Here is a 23,170-nt window from a genome sequence, read left to right on the forward strand (position 1 = left end):
TCTCTCAAATAAATAAATAAAATCTTAAAAAGAAAACAAAAAAAAAGAATCACCCAAGATTTAAAAACTGATTGGATGCTAGGCCTCACCTCCAGTTTATGGAATTAGAATTTCCAGGGGGCACTCCAGGCACCACTGTTTTTTGTTTTGATGAAAAAAAAATGTATTTTTAAATTTTATTGTTATGTTAATCACCATACATTACATCATTAGTTTTTGATGTACTGTTCCATGATTCATTGTTTGTGTATAACACCCAGTGCTCCATGCAGAACATGCCCTCTTTAATACCCATCACCAGGCTAACCCATCCCCCCATCCCCCTCCCCTCTAGAACCCTCAGTTTGTTTTTCAGAGTCCATTGTCTCTCATGGTTCATCTCCCCTCTGACTTACTCCCCTTCATTCTTCCCCTCCTGCTATCTTCTTCTTTAATGAAAAATATTTTTTATAGTAGTTTTCAGTTCACAGCAAAATTGAGCAGAAGGAAAAGAGATTTCCCATATACTCCTGGCCCCCTCCCACACTGCACCAGTGTTTTTTGTTTTTTTTTAAGATTTTTATTTATTTGACAGAGAGAGACACAGCGGGAGAGGGAACACAAGCAGGGGGAACGGCAGACAGAGGGAGAAGCAGGCTCCCCGCTGAGCAGGGAGCCCGATGCGGGGCTCGATCACAGGCCCCTGGGATCATGACCTGAGTCGAAGGCAGACGCTTAACGACTGAGCCACCCAGGCACCCTGCACCAGTGTTTTTAAAAGCCCTTACAGGTTTCAGCAATCTGTGTGTTTTAGCTCATTTCTGTGTCTTTAGCAAAAAATGACTACTTGTTGGATATCACACTAATTGTTTTGATTCAATATCTTCATCCTCACCATCACCTTATGAGGTATGTACTATATTAATCTTGTTTTCACAGAGAAGGAAACTAAGGATTAAGGAGGTTAAGAGACTTGTCCAAAGTCACACATGAGGGAAACGATGGACACCCAGACAAAGCCCGAGCCCTTAACTGAACTAACTAACGTTAACTAAGGCAGGAGAGGAGTCATAATACAAAAGGTTTTCAAGCACCAGGTGACAAATGGAAGTGCTGAATCACTATATTGTACACCTGAAACTAATGTAACATTGATGTCTGCTTAAAGGCAGTTTTGTGATTTTCTGTCTTACATTCTCTAATCTAGCAGCAATGATAGATTAAAAATTAAAGGTAATATGCCATTTCTTGGTAGCTTTGATGATTTTCCCCTTTATTGTTAATATACTTGATAAGGAAAGGAAGAGCTATGCTCCAAACAAGGTAAACATCTCTGTGAACTAAAAAGGTAAGACCATCATAGTGATGAGTGGAGCCAATGGTTGTGCTCATCTCTGAAGTCTGAAGACGGGCTGTAACTCAACATCTGAGTCACAGAAACCAAATGAAAACATAATTCAAAAGTGAGGGCAAAATATAGATATTTCTAGGCAACAAAGATAAAGAGGTTTTTAGTCATCTATAGACGCACACTGAGAAACTGCTAAAAGCACAGAAAAAATACATAAATTCAAAGGGAAGAACTGTATATACAAGAACCAATAAAATATGCTGGTAAATCCAACTAACTATTAACTACAGACATAAATAAGAATCATAGTTGATATTTTTCAGTAGCATTATTAACTAAAGTCCAAGTATGATTTAAAGCAAAATCATTAATAAAAAGGAACTCTCTATATAAAGAGTTCACCAAATTTATATAATAATCCTGAATTTGTATTGAAATATATAAAGCAAAAATTGACAAGATTACAGGAAAATATTGATTAATCTACAATTATAGTGGGGTTTTTTAATTGTACAATTCTCAGAAAATGATAGATGAGTCAGAACAATTTGTAGAAATACAAAAAAAATTGCAACATAATCTTTGCCTAATGTATGTATGAGTCTGTGCTCCCCAAAACAAAAGATTAGTATCCAAAATAAATTAAACCTCCCATGAATCTATTAAAAATGTCTTTTTTTTTTTTTTTTTTGGAGTTAAGAGAGTGAGAGAGAGTGTGCATGCAAGCAGGGAGGGAGAGGAAGAGAGAGAATCTTAAGCAGGCTCCATGCCCTGCGCAGAGGCGCAGAGCCTGACCTGGGCTCGATCTCATGACCTGAATTGAAATAAACAGTTGGACACTTAGAACTGACTGAGCCACCCAGGCATCCCTATAGCAAAAATTCTAAAGCAAATGGAAATATTGCAGTTATATAAACATTCAAGTCTCAGAAGAGGAAACTTCCATTGTTGTATGTAAATAACCTTAAAACGATACATTATTTAATACTCATGCAAACTCAAAAAAATAATACTCATAAAATTTAATACGCACAAAACCTAAATAGTTCAACAGGATGAGAAAACAGACATTGTCAGATGCTGCTGGTGGGAGTGCAAATAGATTATCCAGCATGACCCATCAATCCTACCTTTTGGTAAATATCCTACAGAAGTTCTGCACATGTATACTTAGAAACATTTACAACTATGTTTAATGCAACATTATTTATACTTACAAAACAAGGAGAAAACCCAAATCTTCATGAGTAAGAGAATGTATAATTAAAACTCATCTAAATGTAATGACTAAGTTGTATACCTGAAACTAATGTAACATTGTGTGTCAACCATACTAAAACAAAACAAAACTAATGAAAACAAAAAGCCACACTCATCTAAATGCATCAAAATAACAGATCTTGGAAACACTATGTTAATTAAAAAAAAAAAGCAAGTTGCAATAGACACATAACCATTTCATGACCATTGCAGCTTTGGGGGACTATGGTAGTTGAATAATACCAGAGAGGACTTCCATTTCATGAAAAGTGTTTAATTCCTTTAAAAGATCTGAAGCAACTATGAAAAATGGTAACCATTAGTTTTAGATGGAGTGCATGTTATCCTGTATTTTTTTTTTACATTTTTGTAATAAAAAAAGTTTACATGATAGTTATAGAATGATGTGCATAAGGTAATTCATTTTATCAAAAGGTATGTATATATTGTCTTAAGATTTTATTTATTTATTTGAGAGACAGGGAGAGAGAGAGAGCACAAGCCGGGGGGTGGGGGCAGAGGGAAAGGGAGAAGCAGACTCTCCACTGAGGAGGGAGCTTGATGTGGGACTCGATCCCAGGACCCGGGGATCATGACCTGAGCTGAAGGCAGATGCTTAACCAACTGAGCCACCCAGGTGCCCTATATTGTTAATGCATAGAAAAACAGAACAGAATATATGTCAAGCTGCTAACTGGTTATTCCCTAGGGATGGCATTATGAGGAAATCTGACCTCCTTTGCTACACATTTCTAGCATACATTAATTACATACATACACTTAACTTTTTTTTCAAGTAGCATGTATTATTTTGTAAATAAGAAAAACCAGGGGGGAAAATATGATGAACTTTCTCCTATAAATAACATCTTCAAAAAATTAGTTTTAAATAATTTTGACTGGGCCTTTCCTTACTTTTCTTTCAAGAAATACTTTAAATACATAAACATACATTCTTAAGAATGACCTCATAGCTAGGCTTTAAAAAGCATTTTCAAAATTCTTGTTGGAAAATAAAGTTCAAATGTGTATTTAAGGGGAAAGCTTAGGAGTATGTATCAGTTTAAAGGCATGTTTTGACATTTCTTTTTCTTGCCAACTATAATTTTCTCAGAGAGCATAAAGAAAAGTCAGTACATGTCTAGAATGCTGATAATTTAAGGACTGAATCTTCCCAAGATTTCAGCTGAGAATATATGGTGAGCTTTTCTCCAAAAGGATAATGTTATCAGAGATTTTACTGTCAATCTAGCTTCACTCCAAAACTCTGATTTTGTCTTTTCCAGGGTCTATATAAGTTTAAAATAAAGTTTAAATGTTATGCTCATCAGAATTTTCCACCATCTAATAGCATTTGAAAGTCTTCCAGAATGTTCTTTATTCAACAAATACTGTTAAGCATCCTGCCTTCTAGGAGTGCGTTGTGGGTTTTTTTTGTGTAACTTTTTATTTTTGTTTCTATCCTAAATGATTATCGCATAAACAGAGGAGAAGAAAAAACTGGTCATGACCCACTAATGGATTTCTCAACCCAATGGGATGCAATTTACAATTTCCTAAACATTACTCTTTATTTATGGCAAGGTTTCCCAAAGATGGTCACTTATCTGTATTGCAAGTCCCTGAGGCGTTTTTAAAAATGTAAATTCCTGGGGTCTCACCTCAAATCAACAAAATCAAAATCTCAAAAGATTTACTGTCTCAGGTGAACAGCCTGCACACTGGAGTCTGAGAATCGTGGGGGGGGGGGGGTGGCACGGGGGCACAGGGACCGCACCAGGTGCTATGGTGCAGAGGTTTTCCATGGGTTGTAGTGTGCTGAAGGCAGCAGGATGGCATCCCGAACAAGAAAAATCCTCTGTATTCAGGCTGAGCAGGTTTTGACAGCAGTGAAAAGGAAGGACATCTCTAAAGGATTAGAAGCAGCCAAGTCCTGAGCATGTGCAGTGTGGCTCAACTATATGGAGTTCTTGAGAGCGCAAAGATGAAGGCTGAAGTTGAGGTTACGAGTGGTGGCTGTGTGCGTTCTTGTATTCGATGCCAAGCACTATGGATAATGGGCAGTCATTGATTTTTAAGCGAAAAGTGACACAATCAGGACTTGCTTTGCAAAAAGGGGACCCAGGATGATAGAGGAAGGGCGAGATTAGAGGCTAGAAAAGGGTTACGGAACTACAATGGATGGAAGTGTTGGTGAGGTTTAAGATAGGGCCTGAAGGTGGGAAAATTGAGAATTCAGCTTCAAGAAGAGTCTCAAAAATAGAGTGGCAATGCTTTGTGATCAATTAAATGTGGCCAGCGATAAGAAGTGGATGAGTAGGGGGTATCCAGCTTTGTCAATGGGGCAGCTTTTTAACTGTAAAGGGCATCCATGTTGTCAATCGTAGTTGCTTTCACCAACCGATTGCTCTGCTCCGTAATCCTTCTCTCTGCTTTCATTTGCTATCTTTCTCAAGACTCTTGGATGATATGTTTCTTCAAAAACGATACACGAGCATGCTGTATTTACATCTGTGGATCCTTCCTTTAGGGCAGATGAAGATTCCCAATTATTTGTGGTTAAGAAGCCAGAGGAGAGCATCCTCTAATTTTCACAGAGATAATATATTTAATTAAACCTAAAGGTACAAGTGCTTGGCTCGTCACAGGATCTCAATAAACATGAATCATTATTTTCATTGTATTTTACAGATATTTTCTATTCATAGGTATATTGTCCCATCTAAAACCAAAAGTAATGATAAATATTAGACAATTAAATGACAGGTATGTGAGAAAGGATATTTACTTACAGCACCTGTGTGATAGAAAAAGATGTTACAGCCACTCTGTGGAATACTATGTAGCCACTAAAAAGAATAAACAGGGTTTATGTGTGCTGGTATAAAAAGCTTTTCATGATATGCTGCTCTGTGAAACAAACATAGCATGAGGTAATATGTATAATATGATCATGTAGGAATAACAAATACTTATTTTCAGTGCGTCTGAGCTGTTCTAATACATATATCTCATTTAAGCCTCCTGACTACCCTTTGAAGTAGGTACTATTACCATCTCCACATTACTGATGATGACTGCTAATCAAGTCCAGACATTTAAGATCAATAGCCAGTACATGAAAGGAAATCAGACCCTCTGCTTCTAGAATATGTGCTGGTTGCCACTTCACTATAGCAGTAATTACCTCTAATCAAAGTGATTGGATAAATGTGTGCATCTAAGTGTGTATATAAAAAATCCACACATCGCACTCAAGCGACCTCAAAGAAGAGGTGTGGGTTTGGTGAGAGACATAACCAGACACTCCCCATTTAGCTGATGTACTTCTTTTTCGTATTCATGTAATACTTTTGTAATAAAAAGACTAATACTAAACGAGGGTTAACCTGCATAACATACCTCCTTTAAACATAGCTGCAAAATATTAAAGAAAAAAAGATTAATCAGAGAACAAAAAGTCTGTCCTCTCCTGTCAAAATCTTTAAGACATTTTTTTACTCTTAACAGTTTCTGGCATCTTTACCGACTTGCTGTGGTATTTCACAGTGTTGTGGATGAGTACACTCTCGAGGGAACTGAGCTCTTACTTCACCTTCAAAGAAACCATTATCTTTGAGTCCCAAGGCCCTGCAAAATTTGTCTTTCCTTTCTTCTATATACCCTACTCCCCACTGACAGCTGCCAAGCCAGCCCTGCCCCCAACACTGCTCACACTGCACCTGACACGCTATATTCAAATGACTCATGCACTCATTCGTGGCCTTCATTAGATCTTCCCAAAGGCAGAAACCGTGTATTGTTCATCTGTAAACTCCAAGGAGAAGCGCGCAGCCCGGCATAGGAGGGGGTCATCAAAAAATGCGTGGAGACATAAGCGAGGAGGATTAACTGCTTCCAGAGTTTCTTATCTAAAGTAATCATTTTGGCTCCGAAGCTCCTCTTGTGAAGGAGAATACACCAATTAATATTATAGTTACTGTCACAGTAATATAACAAAATAATTGCCACATTTACTGAGTGCCTGCCTCTGCCAGTCACATGAGAATGCCTAGAATCATATTTCTTCTTTCTCTGAACACAATTAAATACCTGGAGAGGTGAACATTTTTAGAGTATTTTCTTTAAAGATGTGTAATGAGAGTCTCCTTGAGTGACAAGAGAGGGACACAATAGTCTATGTAAGAGAAAACTAGAATATTAGGCTCATTATTCTTCAGTTGTGACGATAAATTTCTTCATCAAAAAAATATATATATATCATCATAGGAGGGGAAGAAAATGAGGTATCACTTTAGGCTCAAACTCCCTATACCTTTAAAACTGTTACTGCTCCAAAAACCACCGATCAGAAGGCAAATGTGTACATTTTTATTCCTACTGACTAAAGTGAACTTTACAAGCAAGATTTCAGAATCAATGGAGACTCTGACATCAGGGTGATTTATGTGGGAATCCCAACAGCTGCACGAAGAAAGATTATGACCAACATAATGTCAAACACAATCTGTGTGAGGTCTCAGGAATAAAAGCATGTGGTTGACACTTGAAAAATAAATAATCTTGACCACAGACTACTCAACAGTTGACACTTGGAACATGCCCGCAGGCGGCAAAGGAAGGGACTCCAGAATAAATAGCCAAAACGACTCCATTTCAAACTGAGAGGAATGTGCTCCTTTATCGTAAGAATCCTTCTTCCTTGTTCCTCCTTGTGAGTGCTGCACAGTAGAAGCTTTGCCTTTGCTCCATCACTTCTGGTGTAGTACATGAAAGGGGTCCCAAGAGTCTTCCATCCTTTTGTGTTTGGGTGGGGTAAAAACGCACAACTGTTCCACAAGCCATGGGTGCTAGTCTCTTTTTAGGCACTTCTGAAATGCCTGACATTGGCAAAGTCAGCCTCTTTGGTTCTTGGCTTTCTGGTCTACAATATGGGGATAATCCAGTTGGGCCTGTGTGAAGTCGTATCACCAAGCTTTCAGGTCTGTGCACATTCTTCTTGCCCTTCTTGGAGACTGGTGTTTTCCTTGTCAATATGATACTAGTTGGCACCGTTTTCTCTCATTTAACATTCACGTAACCTGTTCATGCTCACTTCCTGCATTCTTTATTGAAGAGAAAATAGTTGCTTTCTCTCAAGGAAAAATAGTTAGAAGACCACTCTTGTCTCAGAAATGGTTTGCAAACTAAGGATAAACCCTAAACCAAGATGATAAAAATGTAGACATTATGATTTTTCATATGACTTCTTACATTCAGATAAAATGTACTCAGTAACATACAGGACCTCCTAAGATAGCACCTTGTTTAATCATTCGAACTTGTGTTTTGTTTTAATTTATAGAGAATCAAAAACTAATTTTTTAAAGAAGTAAAATTAAAAAATAAAGCCATAGGGGCGCCTGGGTGGCTCAGTTGGTTGAGCGCCCAACTCTTGATTTCAGCTCAGGTCATGATCTCAGGGTGATGAGATTGAGCCCTGCGTCGGGCTCTGTGCTCAGTGGTGAGTCTGCTTAGGATTCTCTCTTTCCCTCTCCCTCTGCCCCTGCCCCTGCTTGTGCACACACACACACTCTCTCAAAAATAAAATAAAATAAAGCCATATCACCTCCTAGGGTGTCTCTCCATACATCTTGAGTTGGGATTCAGGAACAGTTGTGGCTGAGATGTGTGATCTTAGTGGTTAAAGGGTAGCTCAGAAAGGAGGTCAGTAATGGAATTGGGCAGCTAAATAAATGGCTTATATAGGGAAACTTAAAAGCCAATTCAAGACCGTTAGTGTTCAGATAAATATAGTGTCACTAAGAAGCTGCTGAGCATCTATAATCTAACAGCTGAATAGAGACTGGAGTGGACAGAGTTGTCCAGGGGGCAATGGCAATGCCTCTTTTCAACCCTTAGGTGGGAAACCAACATTGGTTGGTTGAGAAGGACCTCAAAAATTCAAGTGAGCTAAAAGGTACCCATTTTGTTCTTAAAATGTACACATTTTGTTCTTGTTTTAGCATTTTGTAAAGACATGAAATGTTTTTTTATTTTTGATAAACAGAGCTCTATTCTGTTTTGCCTTTTTTTCATATTAGAAAAAAATAGTAAGTAGCCCTGGTCAGCCTGCTATCTCTAGGCATTCATCCATTTATTTATCACATATTTATCGAACACCTATTACGGGCTAAGCACCATGATCCATGCTGGCCATACCAATGGAGACACAGCCCTTCTCTTTGAAGAGTTTCTGGTCCAGTAGTTGAAACAGAAAGTAAATACCCTATTGCACTGTTGTCTTGACAATAATAATGCTAACTAAACATACTGGTGTTCTAAGTACTTTACATACGTTAACTTATTTATTCTTCATGACAGCCTTATGAGATAGGTGTTATCATGAGGAAACTGGGTCTTTTTTTTTAAAGATTTTATTAATTTATTTGACAGAGAGAGAGATAGCGAGAGCAGGAACACAAGCAGGAGGAGCAGAGGGAGAGGGAGAAGCAGGCTTCCCGCGGAGCAGGGAGCCCAATGTGGGGCTCCATCCCAGGACCCTGGCATCATGCCCTGAGCCGAAGGCAGATGCTTAATGACTGAGCCACCCAGGCGCCCCAGAAACTGGGTCTTGACAGGTGATATATCTCCTAAGACAGAGCCAGGATTAGACACCAGGCAGTATGGCTTCCCAGGCATATAGTCTCCACACATGAAGCAATTCTAATTGCTTGAATTGTGTTACCTGATCTTGCTAATTATTGATGTTATAAATTGTATCTATCTCCTTGTTCATTCTTCCCAATTTAAGATTATCATAAATAATCTTTCCCTCAATACTACCACACCTTCGTTCACAGCCACAAGCATCACTATTTGATCTGAAAGATTTTCCTTTCTTCCTTTCCCTTGAATAATAACTTTAAAAGACTATCCATTATCTTTAACTTTTTCAGCTCCCATTAACGTTGAAACTTATTGGTCATTGGCTTCATCTTCCAAAGCATCTGGAAACCCTCTCTCCAAGTTGACTGGTGCCCTCTTCTTTGCTAAATCCAATTGCATACTGCGAACCTGTGTTCTTTTCTCTCCCCGCAGAATGTAACGCTGTAGACCATACCTGTCTTCCTGAATCTCTTTATCCTTTTCCTTCTGTAATACCACTCTCCTCTGGTTATTCTCTCATCTCTCCCCTGTCCCTTAATTGTGGGTGTTTCCTTTTATAGGACAAAATAAGAAAATGGCCATTAAATGCTCAGCACATTACCTGCACATTGTAAGTGCCACGTGGTGCCTGTAAATCATTAATCTTATTAGCAGCTGGATTTTGCAGCACTGATACTAGACAGGAAAGCATGAGGAGGTGGAGTGGGAGGATGTCCCCAGCAGAAGCAGCAACACAGAGCTTCACACATCTCGGGACTGCATAGCATTTGGCATGTTTGGGACACTGCCCGGGGTGAGGAGGTGGGGGAAGGAGAAAAACAAAGAAATGGCCAGGTCACACAGGACCTTGGGTGCCAAGCTAAGGGGCCTAGAAGTTGTCATGTGAAAGGTATATTTTTTTTTTGTTTTTTTTTTTTGAGAGAGAGAGCGAGCGAGCCTGTGCATGCACATGAGTGGGGGAGAGGGCAGAGCAAGAAGGAGAGAGAATCTTAAGAAGGCTCTGCGCTGGGTGTGGGGCTCCATCTCACGACCCTGAGATCATGACCTGAGCAGAAATCAAGAGTCAGATGCTTAACCGACTGAGCCACTGGCGCCTCAAGGTGTGCTCAGTTTTAAGAAGTGTACGGCCGTGATAAAATGAGTGTTTAGGGGGTGTGGAGGATGGATAGGCTGGGGGTGGGCAAACTGGAAGCAGGGAGACTAGTTAACAGCAGCTGGGCAAAGTATGAAGCTGGCTGGAAGAGGTGGTGGCAGTTCCGACGGCAAAGAGAGCAAGGATATAGTATTCAAAGATGTAAGAGAGGCAGGGGCGCCTGGGTGGCTCAGTCGTTAAGCATCTTCCTTCAGCTCAGGTCATGATCCCAGGGTCCTGGGATCCAGTCCCGCATCGGGCTCCCTGCTCCATGGGAAGCCTGCTTCTCCCTCTCCCACTCCCCCTGCTTGCGTTCCCTCTCTTGCTGTGTCTCTCTCTGTCAAATAAATAAAATCTTAAAAAAAAAAGAGGTCTTCATCTAAAAAAAAAATGATATAAAAGAGGCAGAATTAGGGATTTGGGGTGGGGAGTGAGAGAAAGGAGTCTAGCACTGGTAGAATTGCTTACCAAGATTAGGAATACAGGAGAAAAGCCAGGTTAGAGCAAGAACCACCTGTCCTACTTTGTTTTGTGTTTTCCCAATTTGCTTTGATTTCTTTCAGAAGTCAAGTCACTAGACCCATGATAACATACTTTCCCTTTACTGTTTAAAAAGAAAAAGAAGATCCACACATAAGTAAATTATTGGGTTTTCCATAATTGTAACACAAGGGTTTGATGGTGCTTCCCTCTACACAGAAATGTCAAGGGATGCAGTGTTTTGAACAAAGTAATGAAGCTCTCCTCAGAGACTTAATCAAACATCTTCTCCTGCTGGTAGTTTATTTGTCCCCTCAGTACACTGAACTGGATCCAGTAACACTGGTATTTAGACATACTGACATTTTAAAGAACTTCAAAAGATGCATTCTGGACCAGTGTCAGTTAAAACATGCTAGTTAGATTCGGTAGGAAGACAGAGATCCTCTGGAAAGTGGGTTTAAAATTGTGTCTCTTTCAACCCTGATGCATAGTGTAGATAGTATTTCATCAGTTCACTGAGCTGTACACCATGCACCCTCGGCCTACAAGGTGTAAAGCTCACACCTATACTATTTATAATCGTATCTTGTATGTATAGGATACCCCCTTGCAGCAGTGAGAATGCGAAGAACCCTTCTGGCTATGGCTTTTTCAAGCTCTCCCTGGCAATGAGTGTGCTCTTGAAAATCACCCCTCTAAATAGGTGTGATTCTAGAAGACGACGAGGAAGGAGAAGAAGGAGGAGGTGGAGGAGGAGAAAAGAATGAGCTTCTTGTTGGCATTTTGAGCACAGAGCTTTGCGTTGTGGTGTACTTCCTGGGAGTGTGACACAGACTGTTTGTGAAACACCCTCACAGAAATTGAAGCTGAGATATATCGCAACCCGGGTAGGTGTAAAAAGAGAGCTCTTTTTCTCTCACAATGCCTATATTCTGACTATTCCGACTTTTTAAAAAAGTACTAGCTAATAAAGCTCTGCCAACCATTTAATTTCTTTTCACAGGACTGTGTTTAAACTCGGCGACTGCTGATCTGGACTGTGACTTGGCCCATTCCGAACTGTGCAGTTGTCTTCACAATTGAGAGACTGTCACAGCTTAAGGGGACATGTGACAATGCACATCAATTTGTGAGCTGCCAACTCGCGTGACTCAGTCTTCGTAGTTCTTTGTGTGGAGGAGACCTGGCCTTTCCGGAACTGAGGCCACACTGGATGCTCCTTTGAAAACTCCCATTACATGGGGAGCCTGGTCTTACTGTTCGCCATGTTGAATCTGTTTGCCCCTGTAGATTGGCCCCATCTTGTTCACTGCTGTGTCTTCAGTGCTTTGGAGAGTGCCCAGCGCTTAGTAAGGTGTAATAAATATGTGAAGTGAGGACAGGACAAATTTTAAGTGCTTCAAATGGCCTAAAGAAAAGAGGTATTTTTAGTTTTACTACATTTTATATTCCCAATATAGATTATTATTGTGATTATTTGATATAATAATGATATAGGTCACTAGTTTTATCAAATGATATTACCCATATTCTTTACCGGGCAATCTTGTATCTCTTTAGGTCAGTAGTAATAAGGTTCTCTATAGCATTTAAAGGAAGATTTAAGGCCAATTACAAGAAAGGTATGTATAGGATTTATAGGAATAATGGGAGAAAAAAGATCCAAATGTCTGCTTCAGTAAGACAGAATGAAGACCTGTTGCTTAGGGAATTCATAAAACCCATCTGAATCCTGTGAAAGGTAACATGTATCCATAGAGAGAAAGGAACGTGCACAGAGGACCTGGCCACCCAGTAGGGAGCCCTAATTCCAGGAGAACTGCTTCTGGGTGCTGGGAGGTTTTATAAAGAAGCAAACGAACAAGAGTCACATTTCTACACTGACCAACGAACCGGTAGATCAACAGTGTCAGAAAATAGTACACATATTCCAAATTTTTTTCCTTACTTTTTCCTTCTAATACCATAAAAGGAGATGCTGTTGTCCATTTAATAATGAAATTTATGAAGAGCATGTTTTCCACAACAGACCACAGGTACATACACCTTGTCTGGACTTAGTCAATGAATCATCATGCCTGTGTAAGTTCTTTGTATTTCACAGACTCTGGCCTCTCCTTACATCATGGGACGTGAGGGTCACAGCTTTGAAGTTCCTACTTCAGCTGAGTTGTAGCTTTGGGCTTATCGGCATTTTCTTTGTGTGTTATGATTTCAACAAGAGGAGGCACTAGACCTCTGTTTCTGGAGAATAATTTGCAATTTCTGATGCTAACAATTGCATTTATTAAGAGGTCTTTTCTAATTACTCAACCTCTTATGTTTTTATTATTTTTACTGTAATACTTTTAATAATTTTAACCTCACAAAAATCTGTAAGTTGAGTATGTGAGAAGTCACTTCTCAGATTTATGTGATTTTTAGCACTAAAATGGAATTCGTCTGTGACTGAGATCTCGAGGTTTCTACAAAGATTTAGTGATCTACTTCCAGGGTTTTAGTGATAATAAATCAGCAATACAGATCCTTTGATTTCTACAAGATGGTATTACATGGCCAGTGCCCACTCTCCTGTGTGGAAAAGATGAGAGTCAGGCATTTAGTGTTACCATGAACAAGACAAAACAAACATGAGACGGCATTCACCCATAAGGATTTGACAAGAGAGCCCAAACCTGATCCTTCCAGAAGTGGGCAGATTGCTAAATGATGGGGAAAAATCAATGCTGCTCCTCGTCCAGTTAAAGTACCAGAAGGTACTACTATGCTTTCCTAATGATCCTCGGAATTCAAACTGGTAAAAGGTGAACCTGAATGGTTTATGTACAGAGTTCACGCCTAAAGCCTATAACTGTCAGCATTTTAATTATTCCAGGATTCTCGGGTGCTATATGCATATAAAAGTATATAGCTTGTTTCATCTTGTCAAGTTCTCTATTAGGATACCTCCTACTATCTTTGAGTAGAACAGCGTAGAATCAATCAGAAGCCAGCCTAGTGGTTAGTTCCATGGTCACTCTGGTCTTCCTAGCTCAATGCTTACCAGCTATGTGACCCTGAACAAGTTACCTAACCACTCACAAATGAGGACACTGAGGCATCATAAAACCTTGCCCGTAGTTTGTGTGTCCTTGTGTGAAACAACATAATTCAAGGAAAAGGCTTAGCACACCGAAGATGCTCATGTCAGTGATTATTATTTTATGACATATATGATTATCTATGAAGCCCTAAGAAAGAAAGACAGGAGTTAATTTCATCTTGTCAACAGTATGGTCCTACTCAGTATCACAATCTTAACATCTTACAACCACCCTAGCCAATGACATGCCTGCAAACTTACACCCCATGAATGTGAGAGTTTATTTCTGGGTTGACTGGCCCTGCGTCCTGGCCCCGGTTCCCTGTGCTCACTTTGTTGGGGGCCACAAGGTCATTCTTCAGTGTAAACTATATAAAATGGTTAGCTGGTCTCCTAAAGAGCTCTGGAGCCTCTGTCTCTTCTGGTGGCGGTGGTGAATGCTTTCATGCGTCTAGCAGGAGAGATTCAGGTGGCTGCTTGCCAAGAGTGCGTGCGCAGAGTGGAACAAAGCTCTCCGTGCCTTTCCCGCGGCGAGCAGTGCACCGTGTCAACAGTTTTCAGGAGGCGAAGGGAGTTCACGGAAGCAGAGCGGCAAGGTCCTTTAGAGCTCCTGACCGTAACCGGTTGAGTCAAATGTACTCCTATTGCTAAGGAATTGCCTTCGGACTCGAAGTAGGAACACAAGCAGCGGGAGTGGGAGAGGGAGAAGCAGGCTTCCCACGGAGCAGGGAGCCCAAGCGGGACTCGATCCCAGGACCCTGGGATCACGACCCGAGCTGTAGTCAGACGCTTAACGACTAAGCCACCCAGGCGCCCCTCGTTTGCCTTATTTTAATACATGCCCTTGTACCTCAGCCTACTGTGGAGTGGCTCCCTGTTTACAGCTAGCCTGCTGGGCGCTGGGGCCAGCCAGGTTCACAATTAGGCAGACAGGACCAGGAATAGGGACCCTGAGCGTCCTCCCAAAGGTCAAACCTGGGAAGTCTCAGTTCTCTGGACCCTCCTACTCAGATTTAGTGACTGACCCACTCATTCACATTCACAAATGCTCTTTTTCTTACCTTCTCCCACTCATGAGTTTCTTAATAATGAATTAAGCCTCTAATTTTGCACCCCCCTCCTGAAACCATTATAATTTCAAAAAATAGTACGAAGTAACTTTTTACCATAAAATGGCTTAAATTTACCTGAGAAGTTGTATAAGATGAGGGAACTAAACCACACTATTTTAATGTTAGTTATTTTTTTTTTTAAAGATTGATTTATTTATTTTAGAGGGGAGGAGGGGCAGAAAGAGAGAATCTTCAAGCAGACTCCCTGTGAATGTGGAGCCAGATACAGGGCTCGATCTCACAACCCTGTGATCATAACCTGAGCTGAAACCAAGAGTTGGACGCTTAACCAAACTGAGCCACCCAGATGCCCCGATGTTAAGTTATTTTAAAAAGAGGCAACATTTAAAACCAGTTTAAATGGCCTAAAAGTGTACTTATTGTTTGGCAACTCCAATAATGTGCTTTGTTTTGCATATTCCCACAATTTTCTTGCTATGTAACAAGTGATACTTAATGATTTATTTGCAATTAACAGCCCCCAAGTCTGTATATTAATATTTAGTAGATAAATATTCTAGTAACCTTTATTCTACTTTACACACTTAACTTACTGAAATATATGTGAAATTGTACTGCATAGTGATTTACCGTTTTACCTTCTCCTCTCTTTCTTGTGAATCCTACTGATTTCAATTGTCACATCAGGTGTGCAACTGTGTATGTAACACAGATCCCTAACTCCAGCTTAGTCAGTTCCATATTCATGGGGGCCTACTGCCCAGTTTCACTGGCGTGAAGCCATAGCTAACTTGAACTTGGGTGTGTTTAAATAGAATTTCTCACCTTCTTCCAATCTCCTTTCCCTTGGCTGGTTCCCTCGCCTCCCATAATGAATGGTACCTCCCTTCTTTGAACCTGTCAAGCAGGTTTTTTAGAAACATATTTTTTAAATTCCCCTCCTCCCTCTTACCTGCATGAGATCCAAGTCATAGCAGGTATTTTTAGCAATAGGTTGTTTCCTTGCCAGCCTCACTGTCTCACTCTACACTTTTGGTTCCAATCCTGTTCACTTCCACGGCTATCTAATTAATAACCTCCCAATACAGCTCTGATTATTGCGCTCTCTTGTTCAAACACTTCCAGGAGCTCCCTACCCAGTAAATTTGGAACTCCTTATCGCATTCAATGGCACCCACGATATGCTTTAATCTCTTTCTCAGACTCTACTGTTCATGATGCCCACCTTTCTTTTCTTTAGCTAGGTTTTTAAAGTGCCTCCATACAGATCATGTTTGGTCCTCACAAAAATTCTGAAAGGTAAGAAATTCAGGTGATAATATGCTCATGTTTCAAATGAGGAAAACAGACCCGAGAAGAAAAGTGGATCGGTCAAGACTCCTTTACTAGAGAATAGCAAAGTCTATCTATAGCCCAGGGCCAAGAGTTAACCCAAGGACTGGAGCACTCAACCTTTCTCAGAAAGGCAACCTGGCCCAACTAGATTGTCCACTGCTCCCGGAGCTCTGCCCTCCCAGAGCTCTGCCTATTCCACGTAATCTTGGAATACTTTGCTCTGTTTTCCATTTACCTAAATCCTTGCTGCCTGTGAAGCTCTCCTCTTTTCCTCCTCTGACTCACAAAGTGATCATGCAATTGCTTTTAATCCCACTCTGCCTTCTTAGTCTCCCTTTTACTGTCTCAAATTATGATTGAAATGAATGATTCTCATTTAACCTTCTATGCACTTAGTTTTTTTTCTCCCCAACAGACTGTACACGTTGTGAGATTCTGGCCTATGTCTTAAATGTCTCTGTAGCCTCCGCCTATTACTCTTCGTAAATGCACAACAAATATTTGCTGTGTGTGTGTATGATATGTGTGATTCTATTTTTTTTAGATGGCAGGATATTTCATACATTGTTTCATGTTATTGTTGTTTTCCAAGTGTAGAATATCTACATCATTATATCTAGAATCCTAGCCATGCGGAAAACCTGGTATAATCTTTATCATCCAGTGCACTCTGACAATACCTTTCACTCACTGAACATCCGTTGGCATTCACTAAATCCTTAGTTAGCGTCACCAACTATTTTAAATAGTCTGCTAATGGCTGCAATGAATTAATATTCTAAGCAGCTAGAGACTCATTTTCCCATACCTTGATTTTTAATATCGTTCTAACTCAAGCACACTAAATCAGAATGTAACTTTGTTTTTTGTCAGGCTGTTACTTTAATTGAATTTGGCCGTTCCTTCCAATGACTGGCCTGGCTTTGCTTAATTGGAGCTTACCCTAATGCAAATAATGGTATTAAAGAAGAAAAAAGATGGTGACCAGGTCTTTCAGCTCAGCACAAATGAATAAAACATATTTCACCCACACACCATACCACAATGTATTTTTCTAGTATTAGAAATGTTTTTCTTCTCTAAAGCAGTCCTACAGTTGAGAAAGCTTTTCTGATGTCAGTAAGCTTCTGAATGGCACTCAACTGAGTTACATTTACCATAGGGCTCACCATACCGCCTCTTAACGTGTCCCAGCGGCTCTTATCTAGAATGGTAATTTGTCCAGGGTGGTTGAGGAAGCCAGCCACTTTAGCTAAAACCCCTGGGGGTTGTTGCACAAAAGCAGAAAATGGATTCAGTTTGAATGTTCCTTAATTAACTTCCACAGACGGACAGCAAAGATTAGTGAAATACTGTTAGCCCCGACTTAATACTCTTCCCAGTGAACAGAGGCCATAACCGTTACTGAAGTATTGAGGACTGAGGACAGTGATGGAGGACGTTTAAAGCCGCAGAAAATGACAGCATTATTCTTATGTCAGTGTGTGTGAAAGTCTCTTCCAAACACAATGAAGGCTTCAGCTGTTTCTTAAAGATTCAATACAGATTTGGCCAGGTGTGTTTCTGCACTTTGAGCCCTTGTTCTACTCTCATACACTGAGAGTGTGCACAGAGAAAACCCTTGGTTTTGGGTGAGATCTTCTGATACTGGGACCTGAAAAGAGTCACTTGTGGTCCAGGTCTTGATCTTCTCCTATGCAGGCACAGAAACAACATCTCTTCACTTCATTGAGGAATAATCTAGCTTTGGAGAATCAATTCACTTTTTAAAATTCCAATTGCTCTGAGTTACAAAGTTACAAAGAATTTATTTCTTATTAGTCAGGGAATGGTTGGATATTTGTCATCTAGTGTACCCATTATCACAGAAATAGACATGCAATCAGAGCAAAGAGTGTTGGAAAGTCAGGAGGAATATTTCATCCAGATACGTAACAGGCTTGAACATTTTCCCTACTCCAATTACATGACTTTTAGTGATTGAAAGATTGGTTCTCCTCAGAAACAATACGTTTCCCCTCCCTACCAGTGTGGACCTATATTTATTCTTTTCTAGATTCTATGACAATTGCCTCCCTTCAGTTATGTCATTAGGTGTTACTTATATTTTAATCCCCTTGATGAGTTTCAGGATTCATTATAGCCTAGTGATGAAGCACATCAAATCTGAGTGAAACAGACATAAATTTAGGACATATATCCAACACTTTACATCTGTGTGATCCTAAGCAATTTTCTTAGCCTGAGTCCAGTTTTTCCATCGGCCAAGGGTAGGAGAGACCTACCTATTCCTAGAGTGGTTTTGAGATTTAACTGGATAATTCATGTAAAGTTCTTGGTACACGATAAGTGTTCAGAAGGGACAACTGTTTGTATCGGTATTACTGCTCATGCGTGAAATTTGACTTTCTCCCCATTAAACCAGCATTCTTTCCTCTCTCCATGATGAAAGTTCTTCATGGCTAGCAGTATTGTTTTCATTTATAAATTATGTATGTGACAGGCAAAACACACTTATAAGATGTCAACTTCCAAAATGAAAAAAATGTAGGTAAAATTAGTATCCCCATTTTACTGATGGAGTATTAGAGACATGAATAAAATCTGACCAGACAGCTAGTAAGATGTGAAGTATTCCAACAAAGATGATAACAAAGCAAACTCCTCTTACATAAGCTTTGGGTTTCTCTTTCATATCATTTAAAAAAAATAAGTGAAATATTTACATGTTGAAAAAAAATCCCTCAAATAGACTTGTTAAAAATTTTGGACAAGCAAGAAAAATTAAGGTAATGACCTAGCTTGTTGCATGAGAGATAATACCAATTTATAATGCTTTACAGCAGTTAGACACAGAAATGTGTCTGATTCTTAGATTCTTCCTAGCATTTTCTTTACTGGGATTTCATACCCTTACAATGACTACCTTCCTCTTCATCATTTCGCATTGTATCCTTTGCATTCATGGAATGCACTCTGTCCTTTAAAATAAGAGAATTGAATAGAATATGCCCATATTATAAATCATATGAGGGCTACTTTTGCGTGTCCTCTAAAGCAATTATATATTCTCCCATGATTTTATGATTATCAATGGAGATACAAGCAACAATGTCTCTAGTGTACAACTATGTCCGTCCTAATCTCCAGACCCATATCTCCATTCTCCTACTCCATGTCCAGCACTTTGAAACCATGCAGGCTCTTCAAACCAACATGTTCTAAATGAACTCATCGTTTCATCCCTAAACCCATCCTTTCCCTGTTCTCCCTAGCTTGGTGAACTGGACCACTGTTAACTCAACTGCCCTAGCTAGAAGCCCAAACATTATTCTTCAGACTTTCCTGTCCAGTTAATCACTACGTCATGCCCAACGTTGGACATCAGTGGAAGTTGAGTGATTCAATAAAAAACAAAGATTCCAAACCAAAGTGCTTTGCCCTAATGCAGGAAGATTAATGTCTTAAAGTAGCAAATACATACCCTAGAGACATTTTGATTCATGGAAAAAGGGAAAAGACATTTTTGTTTCCATATTTCTCTTAATGATATTTGTGCAAAGAAGTATATGGTAGATGTATTAAGATGACTTTCAACAGCGAAACAGAAAGACCTCTTGTCAAGTGATAGCAATTAAGGTCAGCTATACTATGTTGGGGAGTACATAATGGATGTGGGAGATTCTACTTGGCTGAAGGAAACTAACTCTCTTACTTGAAGAGACTTTCTGGCTTTGAAAGTCAGGCAAACGGTAAGGATAAAGATTAGCCAGATGAAACAAACAGTGTTTTCTGTTGTCTATGTCTTTTGTACTTTTGCATTTATTCTTCTCTTTTCTCAACGCATAAGCTATTTCTTATTTTCCTTTTTTAAGGTTTTATTTTTTTTTAAGTAATCTCTACACCCAATGTGGGGCTCTAACACACAACCCCAAGATCAAGAGTCACATGCTGTTTCGACTGAGCCAGCCTGGTGCCCTATTAGGCACAAACTTATTTCTTGAGCTGGGAAGATTAAGACCCTTCTGCTCCTTTTTCTATTCCAAAAGTGGGATTATTTCATGGTAAATGAGTTTCCCTCAGAAAGAGTGGTCTAGGATAAACCCTCCTCCCTCTTTGCGGCAGGGAGCTGCCTGTTGGATTTCATTTTCCATACATTTATTATCTTTCTAGTTATTTAACAGTCTTGTCGCATGGGTTTCTTTGTTAAACAAGTTCAAATACTGAGATTAACATTGCAAAATATAAGCTTTTAAAAGCAAGACAAAACAAAAAGGAAATACATTGATTACAATTGCTTCAATTCTTCTTCATGAAATTGGAAAAGTTTAATCATTTAATGGTAAATGGCATTGTAAAAGAAAACTGTACAGAGAAAAAAAATACCTAAGTGTGACTTTTGCCTTTTAAAAATATTAAATCAAGAAAGACAAATTGATGCAGCCAACTTGGAAACTTAATCACACTATAAAACCAAACATAAAAAAACATGCATGCTATAATTTTTTTACACTCTCATTTGTCTGTCACAGTTTGTGCCTGATGTTGGTCTGCCTGGTAGGAGGAATAATTTTCAATTAAATTAGTACTTACCATCATCTTTGTCAGGGACGATCTTAACCTGAGCCCCTGGGAACTCTGATCCAATCCTCCCACCCATGGGCATGCTCAGAAGGACATGGAATGTTTCCTCCTCTTCATACAAGGAGTCATCAATAACAATGATGCGACACATTTTCTCGCGCTCATCTTTGTCAAAGCGGATGACACTGGTGTGGTCCTCGGGCCTGGATATGTAATCTGAATAGGACAGCACTGATGTGGGCACAGTTCCGCCTGCCGTGCCTGGGGACAGAGAATCCGAATGGTGTTTATGTAGAACATGTTACAAGGGTGTTTCCAGAAATAATTATTTTCATATGCAACATCTTCGTGGTCAATTTGTATATCTGAACCTCCCTGGAAATTGCAATAGTGCCTACATACCGTTTTAGCATCATGAGTCCCCTTCGCAGTGGTCTCAAACATACAAAGAATATTACATTTCAAGTGTTTTCTTCTCTACTTCCTGCCACTGGTCTTTCAGGAGAACACATTACAAAATAATAGCTCCTACTATTCCAATGCTTACTGGGTGCAGGCAAAGTGCCAAGTGCTTTACATGCATTACCTGCTTAATCCTCTCAACACTCTATTGGGGGTTACACATTGGAGACTTACAGAGGTTAAACCACTTGCTCTGGGACCCAGAGCCCAAGGCGGACCCTGAAGGCTGTGTTTTAGACCACAATTCTTTATCGCCTTTCAACTCATATAAATACATTAATGGGAAATTTTCACTAATGTCTGCTCAGATATCAACTGCCTATATGACATTCTCTTTTACATTCTTAGAAAGTCTACCTGTTTCTTAGAAAGATACTTAGCATATTAATGAATATTATGTATTAATTTTAATTTTGTATTACATAAAATCACCTTTCAGAGGAGGATTACCTAATGAGTAAAAGAAATATTTTGAAATTCAGAGTTTTAAACTACTTTGAAATTAGTTTCTTTTCCTTGGGTATGTATTTTTTTGTCCCCCTCCACCCCCCCTTTTAAAAAAGAACCCTCTTCTACGTGATTGTGTTTGGGTGGGGGAAGGGGACTTCAATTTCTTGCACTCCAAACAGCTTTGAGTATTAGAGTAAGTAACCACACGAATCACATATGTTTTGATAAGTAACAGCAGTGCTTCCAGGCCCTCTTATCTCTAGTAATTGCTTTTTTTCTCCTCAGAGGTGTAATAGTGAAAGAAGACTTCTGGATAAATGCTTTTTTGTACTTTATGAAAACTGTAATAATAAAGCATATCCCTCAAGGCATAATGTTACGGTTCCAACATGTCAAAGAGGCTTACATATACATCTTTGGGGGGACAGTTCAGTTCTTTGGTAAATCGAGCTACCTTGTTGTGTATAACAGACCACCATCAGCTCCTGGCTCACGTCTCCACTTCTCCTGACGGGAATGAACAGCTCACCGACATCTTCTTCAACAGAGTATTCAGACTGGGGAATAAATACAGTTGACTCTAAGGAGAAAACACAATCGCAGCTACTATTATTTTTGTCTGAGCTTCTAACAATCCTAGGCAAATTAAAATTGCTCTAGCGATCAACATTTTCCCCCTTGCATATTCTTTTAGAATAACACAACGTGAGGGGAAAGAGAAGAGGAGAGCAATCATAGGTATAAAGCGTGCAGGTTCTGGGCCAGTGAATTCTTAACCTGGAGATAAAGCCCAACATTGCTTTTATCTCTAGTAATTGGTTTTTTTCCTCAATCAGTGCAGCTGACATACTTCCTTTAAATGCAACTTTGTTCTCTTGACACAGGTCACCACCTTCCAGCGGCGTAGTCAAATTTTAGAGGCAGAAGAGATGTCAAAGTCACCTTGTACTTTACAGATGAAGAAACTCAGGTGCAGAGAGTTGAACTTACTTGCCAAGGCCTCTTACTGGTTGAGTCAAAATGAAAATTCAGATCTTGTAAAATCTGCTCAAATTTACCTCAGATGTATTCCTTTTGAATGATTAATGCTTAAAAACATAATAACGCATTGTTCAATACTTGACTTTTTTTGTTTGTTTGCTTGTTTTTTTAAATCGCAGCTCCTTTAGAATTCATGAATCTATTAGTCAGCTATAAGGAACATACCTGTGGTTTCCTTCCTCCCCTCGAGAAATAACAATAACACACAGTATACAACATTATATTTATAGAATAAGTCTCAGTGATTCATTTTTAAGGTAGTTGAAAGGCATGCTAAGTAATAAAAATGG

The 23,170-nt window shown here is 39.5% G+C and overlaps 1 protein-coding gene across 1 annotated transcript in view; it reads right to left on the bottom strand.

The window, feature by feature from the left end:
- Nucleotides 1-23,170, bottom strand: part of FREM2 (FRAS1 related extracellular matrix 2) — a 155,498-nt gene that overhangs the window by 39,889 nt on the left and 92,439 nt on the right. Inside the window, exons 5-6 of the mRNA XM_025874881.2 lie at nt 22,294-22,419; nt 20,937-21,188 (exon numbers count right to left, since the gene is read on the bottom strand). Coding sequence (XP_025730666.1) covers nt 20,937-21,188; nt 22,294-22,419 — 378 coding nt within the window. The remainder of the gene's footprint in view (nt 1-20,936; nt 21,189-22,293; nt 22,420-23,170) is intronic.

The sequence above is a fragment of the Callorhinus ursinus genome, unplaced genomic scaffold (genome assembly GCF_003265705.2).
Source record: "Callorhinus ursinus isolate GAN/ISIS: 27379988/994484 unplaced genomic scaffold, GSC_fseal_2.0 scaffold7, whole genome shotgun sequence".
NCBI classification, from domain to species: Eukaryota; Metazoa; Chordata; class Mammalia; order Carnivora; family Otariidae; genus Callorhinus; species Callorhinus ursinus.